The sequence below is a fragment of the Gymnoscopelus braueri genome (genome assembly GCF_963280865.1).
Source record: "Gymnoscopelus braueri genome assembly, chromosome: 24".
Classification (NCBI taxonomy): domain Eukaryota; kingdom Metazoa; phylum Chordata; class Actinopteri; order Myctophiformes; family Myctophidae; genus Gymnoscopelus; species Gymnoscopelus braueri.
In genome coordinates, this window is record NC_137626.1 from 22,675,972 (window position 1) to 22,682,280 (window position 6,309).

At 38.4% G+C, this 6,309-nt stretch overlaps 1 protein-coding gene across 1 annotated transcript; it reads right to left on the reverse strand.

Moving 5' to 3' along the window:
• Window positions 1-1,260: 1,260 nt before the first annotated feature.
• LOC308080656 (histone deacetylase complex subunit SAP18) lies at window positions 1,261-5,368 on the reverse strand. The gene is made up of 4 exons (XM_080422579.1): window positions 5,178-5,368; window positions 3,549-3,658; window positions 2,870-2,992; window positions 1,261-1,647 (listed from the first exon to the last, which is right to left on the reverse strand). Exons 1-4 carry the CDS (start codon window positions 5,247-5,249, stop codon window positions 1,491-1,493), a joined length of 462 nt encoding a protein of 153 aa, XP_080278705.1. The 5' UTR covers window positions 5,250-5,368; the 3' UTR covers window positions 1,261-1,490.
• Between the last annotated feature and the right edge of the window lie 941 nt (window positions 5,369-6,309).

Sequence of the window (6,309 nt, forward strand, 5' to 3'; positions counted from 1 at the left end):
CTCAAAGTGACGCAGTTAACAAGCAAATGACTGGGAGATGCTTTAAATGGGGGGGCATTTCCAGCTCAATTCTATTATACAGCAGTGGTTAAAGTAATTAAGTACACGTACTCAAGTACTGTACTTAAGTACAATGTTGAGGTAGAGGTATTTTTACTTTACTGGAGTACAAATTTTCAATACTTTTACTTCTACTCCACTACAATTATTTGAAAACTTTAGTTACTAGTTACTTTGTAGATTTTGATTATTATTACAAAACACGCATTAACCACTTTAGCCTTATATATACTTTGGCTATTTGAAAAAAGATCTACAAGTTCACAACACATTGCGCGTTGTGAACTTGTATATCTGTTATTTTCAAACTTGTGCAATGGGACATTCTGCTAGATTGTGGTATTGATACTTTTACTTACTACGTAAAAAATGTGAGTACTTTTTACACCACTGTTATACAATTAGTGTTTGTTTTTTGTTTGTTTAAACAAAAATGTACGCCTATCAACAGGGCTGTACATGTACTTCAAATTGTTGCAATTGAATACCTATTGCTTCAAAGTCAAAGACAATAACATTTACTTTATAGCAATAATTTATTGTCCATTTTCTCAAACATAACTATGACATTCCTCATAGTTTTTCACATGTGGACGGATGAAACCTAAAGAGCTGGCTTTGGGGCGCCTTGCTCTCTCCACATGGTCCACGTGCTCATCATAATCCTCAACTATACTTTGCCTTTATTATTAAGCAATAAAGAAAAAACACTTTATATATTGTAAAAATAAATATTACTAAACACATTATATAAAACAATAGCCTAGCAGGGGTCCTATATAATAAAGGCTCAGTCCTTGTGACTGACTTAAGATTTAGTTCTACAAAACCAGCAGCCATTTTGGCCTATTGATGAGATGGTAAATCAATGCAACATGCAAAGCATACCATACGTTTTGGGGGGATTGCAGGGGTTTCGTTCCACAAATAATAACTGTGCCGCACAACCAACCCCTCAATAAATTAGCATGAGTAGAGGAACCAACATCATTCTTGTACCTGGGCCCCTGTTGGTAGCTCCATCATCTAATCTAAGCTAAATGTCAGCTCTGTCTGTGCTTTGAGATAAGCAACAGTTTATTGGGTTTAATGCAACCAGAAACAAACACTCATAAAAAAAAGGAATTGTAAAACATTAGCTCAAAATGTAGGGAAAAAAACACATTATATTTGATTGTCTCAATGATGGATGACAACTCGTTGAAAAAAAAACAACAACTTTATTACATGTCACATCTTACAAAATGAGGCAAGTTGGCCAAACGATGAATTGTCTGGGAGAAGACAAGAAAAGAAATGTTTTTAAAAAATGATTCAGGTACGAAGATCAGTTATGTGATGTTTGAATGTAGAATGTGTGTATGGGACCCCTTCCTGGGTGTGTGGCTGGCTGTGTGCCAGGATGGTTATTTCTGAAACCGTGTGTTTGTTCAGAAGGGCCTCATGCGTGCGTTGATGGGCGGAGCCCGGTTGGGCGGTGTGATGGCTATGTCTAGATAATCTCCTATCTGGAAACGCTGAGACTGAAGCGTCATGGAGTCGTCTGCTCCCTTCCGCCCGGAAACAGTACTGCCGATGTCTTTGACTCTAGGAAAGGGAACGTATGTTTTAGAGAAAGTATTTTTGTATGTGCAGCTAAATAAAATCAGAATACACAGCCTCCAAAAGACAAAATAAGCACGAAACGAAACAGAGTCAGAGGTTGTGCATCAAACACAGAAATAAAAATGCTCTATGGTCAGCAGCACAGCAGTTTAAAAAATGATAAAAGTAGGGGTAATTGACGGCGAGCCAGAAATAAGACCCCAACGTGATAGCGTAGAGGTCTTTATCACCCCAAACGTAACAACAAAACAAAGGATTTCATTGCATACAGTAATGAAAGCAGTCCATTAACTCATTCACTGCCAGAACTTTTTTATTTTTGCGTTTGACAAACTGCCAGAGATTTTTCATAGAAAAAAAAAGTACTCAGGAGCCAAGATACAAAATGTTTTAAGTTAACAAGGAAGTGGATGGGAGTTTAGATCTTCAACAAATCATATCTCCTTGGTCTTTAGGTTAAAAATTAAATAAATAAATAAGAAGAAAAAAAAGAAAGAAAAAAAAAAGATTTTTTTTTTGTTGAAAACATTAAGTCGTTTTAGTCGTTCTTGGCAGAGGGGGCTTAAAGGACAAAAGTCGTTTTAGTCGTTCTAGGCAGGGAATGAGTTAATGGCAATATTCGGTTACCGCATTGTCTATTTCTCGCTTCAAATGTTTTAAAAAACATTCTTGAGAGCAATGTTTAGCTGTAAATTACATTGTGCGTTTGTTTACATGGCCGCCATGTTGGATACGGCACAAAATCAAGCAGCGCAGTAGGTGCTCTGAGTCTTTGATTAGACAGCAGCCCGTTATTGAGCTCAGTGGTCATTATTCAAAAATAACACACTGCTGAATTCAGTGATTGACCAATCAGAATGAAGCATTCAACAAAGCTGTGTAATAAACATATTGAATATGTTCAAGCAACACATATTGTAATCAACAGCTAAAGCTTTAAGGTTAAATAAAATAAAGTACCATAATTAAAAAAGTTTTGCCTTTAAAAGTGGGGCTAAAAACAGACTTCCTTGTGAATGATTGTTGCTCCTGGTCAGCTCTAGCTTTTCAAGGCCACACTTTAACCAATCTTTGCTTTGGAATGACATCTACAGTATATACAGATATCAAACTCGGCTATGATCAGTCAGCGAGCCGGGTCGGCTGTTCTTTGTTAAAGATGGCTTTAACTGATGTTGTTTTGTAGTATTATTGTGTTACTAACCTGTACACCTGTCGCTTGGGATCAGGGTAGACGATGGCAAAGCTAAAATGGGTTCCTTTTTTCCTGGCCTCAGGATACACCTCCTTCACTAAGCTGGTTAGCTCCTTCAGAGTGGCGTCCATCCTGGAACGAACACAAACACACAAAACATAACACCATCTGTCTTTTGTACACCCTTTCCTTCAATCACTCCCACTCTTTCTAGAGTTGTACTGATACCAGTAAAACTGCCGATACTGCTTAAAATGATGGTATCGGCTAGTGTGTACCCATGCTGTACTATTTACATTATTATTTTACAAACTTGGCTGTAACTATTAACAAAAAAGCTGCACTATTAACAATTATAAATGGATTTTTTATTTATTCCTAGATCAGTGGTTCTCAAAACCTTTAATTTCAAGGACCACCATAACTCTGAGAGTGTACAAATGGAACCAAATGGGTTCCATTTGGAACCCCCTCAAGGAACCCAGATAGTCCCTGGACTCCACTTTGAGATTTGTTAAAATTACACACTGTATCGGATCGGTACTCGGTATCGACCGACGCGCAAGTTATCAGAAATCGGTACATCTCTAACTCTTTCAATTTCTTTACAATAATGTCTTATGAAATAAGCTCACTCACTACTGCAAAGACACTTTGCAGGAGTGATGTCATGTGTTACTGAACTCACCATGTGTATATCTGTAGCTCGCTAGAGGGAACATTTCCCCTGGCAAATTCATCCACTCTGTGATGCCTGCCGCTGTTGGTGGTGAATACCCGTAGTAAGAGCGGGCATGTCTGGAGAAACAAACAACAATGATTAGCATTGAAATAACAAATGGTGCATCAGATGCCTGATGAAGGTCAGAGTGACCAAAACCTTGTATCCCTAATAAATACATTTTTGTAAGTGAAGACAGTGTGCGGGACTACCCTTTTTCTACTTATATCTGTCAAAAGGATAAAAAAGCTCAAGAGCTTATTTCCAAATGTGTGTGTGAAGAACTAAAATGCCTTCAAAGTGTAAAATTCATATGAGAAAACTGGGTTTAGTTTGTGACGTTTTCTTGTCACGGAACTCTACTCAACATGTAGCAATGTAGAGGTTACCTATAACCTCTAAGCTGCAAGTCCTCCATTGACAACCCCATTCATGAAACAGAAAAGTCCTACCTGATCAATTAAACCATAAACTGACTAATATTGCACCTCTATGGACAGCTTTGTCCCTGTTAAGGCTTTGTTTCACAAAAATCCACCTGTTATGAGCAACTTGTCAATAAACTCTGTGCATCTTTCTACGTGTTTATTTTGGGGAGCGCTCGTTTTAAATCACTCAACGTTCTGCGTAGCAGTGCGTACCATCCGTTTTGAAAATGCACACTTGGAAAGAAAAGGTAGAAACATCGGATGTGTGTCTCTAATAAATCCTGCATCGTGGCTATGAGATTGTGCAACCTCTTCCTCTTATCTCAGTCATCTGTACCACTACTATGGTGGACAGCAGCACCTCTACAATTCTGGCTTGTGCTGTTTGTTTGCACAGAGTTAAGATTTATTGACAGAAAGTTGTTGACAATGGTGGATGTTTTCCTTTAAACAAAACCTTGACAGAGACACAGAACATAAACAAAGCTGTATGTAGAGGTGCAATATTGGTGAGTTTATGGTTGTTTAATGCCAATCACAATTACAGGTGGCTGCAATTCGAAACTGGACCCTGTACAAATCAAAGCCTGGCATCAAAATAGTTAAAGTACCAAAAGTAGAAGTACTAAAATGTTTGAAAATAGCAGATCTACAAGCTCAACGCGTTGCGAGCTCGTAGATCTGCTAATGTTTTTTAAAATAGGGGAACAAAAAACAAACAAAGAGGTAATTTTGGAACATTTTAACAACACAAATCTTGTGTATGGGGGGTCCCTGGCACAACATATTTTCAGATGGAACATGGAAGGGGGGGGGGTCTGTGGACAAATACATATTAATTTGGGGGGTTGACATGAAAATGTTTAATAACCACTGGTTTAAACAACATTAGGAAACAATCCCAAATAGGCAACTACACTTTAGAAACAAGACCAAAAAAACTCAACCCGAAACTAACCAACATTTACAAGAAACTTTACAGAAAAACCAAGGCCGAAGTCGCTTATAATAAGCAGACATGGCAACCCTGCATGTACATTCAGACGAAGCAATGCATATAACCTAACCGTATATGTTGTAATGTAAACACAACGTATTATCCCACGCTGTTAGCCTTGTGAGCTAACACGTTAGCTTAGCACTGGATCGTTCTGTCTCGATGGTTTACCTTTTCGCGATCAATGGGCTTCTCCGGCTCTTTCTTGATTTCCTCTTGTGTGATCCTGGATTCAAGAGCCATGCCTATCCTGTGATAATATATCAATCAATTATCCCGTAAAGATAGATCAAGGACCCAGACAGGCAGACGCTTTATGTCTCGCTTAGATCTTCTTTCTGAACAACAAACTAGCCCCTGCAAAGATGCAACGCTACTTCCGTTTCCGGTGGACTTCTGTTTCCGGGTCAACCTCCTTCTTCTTCTTTTTGGGGTTTTACGGCGGTTGGCATCCGTGTGCGTTGCATTACCGCTCCCTACTGGATCCCATTCATAACTCAGGTATACATTCTATAACTGACCTGTACAAATATGGACTCCACAGGGGTCATTTTTATTTTTTTATTTATTTTAAAAGTTTTTGCAAGTCAGAAGCTGATACTCATTTCCCTGGATTTGCTACTGCTCAGACCTGCATAGAAATGTGTCTAAGAGATTGCATATGCACTTAAACAAATGATATCGTTTATATGATGCTTTGCAGTCCATCAGTCCTCCAGAAGGAGTTGGGGGTAGAGATGAGATGGAAGATAGTCTGAAGGAGATCCATCATCGCACCATTAACTCTAGTGTCTACAGTAAAGTAGTCTTATTCAGTTTAAAGTAATTCATAGACTTCATTATTTAAAGACCAAATTACACAGGATATTACCAAAAGTCTTACCAACTGTGTGACAAATGTAATGCATCTGAGGCCACTCTCTGCTTATGTGCTATGCTTTAACTTGCATAGCTGCTGGAGTGAAATGTTTAAGGTGATTTCAGAAGTTATTGAACATCACATATAGGACCAGATCCACAGAGTTTCTGAACAATCAGTCAGTCTGCTTAAGTCTCAACAGCAATTCCTTTCATCTGGGTTAATAACAACAAAAAGCAAATCTTAATGTTCTGGAAGAAGAAGGAAGCACCAACTCCGAACTTGTGGACCAGTGAGCTCACTAACACCTTACAATTTACATTTTGAGCGGATACGATTCCTAGTTTGAAGGGATAGGAGACCCCATTGTGATTAGATTTTGAACGCATTTATCTGTTATCTTTGGAAGGAACTCTGACAGCTATACAAGGTGATCCGTAAAAA

Bases quoted from the DNA above. Each gene is read 5' to 3' on its own strand.
- LOC308080656 (XM_080422579.1), bottom strand. From the start codon at position 5,249: ATGGCTCTTGAATCCAGGATCACACAAGAGGAAATCAAGAAAGAGCCG. The intron at 3,659-5,177 runs GTAAACCATCGA...TTGTTTCTCCAG, and splicing joins AGCCCATTGATCGCGAAAAG to ACATGCCCGCTCTTACTACG. The intron at 2,993-3,548 runs GTGAGTTCAGTA...TGTTCGTTCCAG, and splicing joins GAGCTACAGATATACACATG to GATGGACGCCACTCTGAAGG.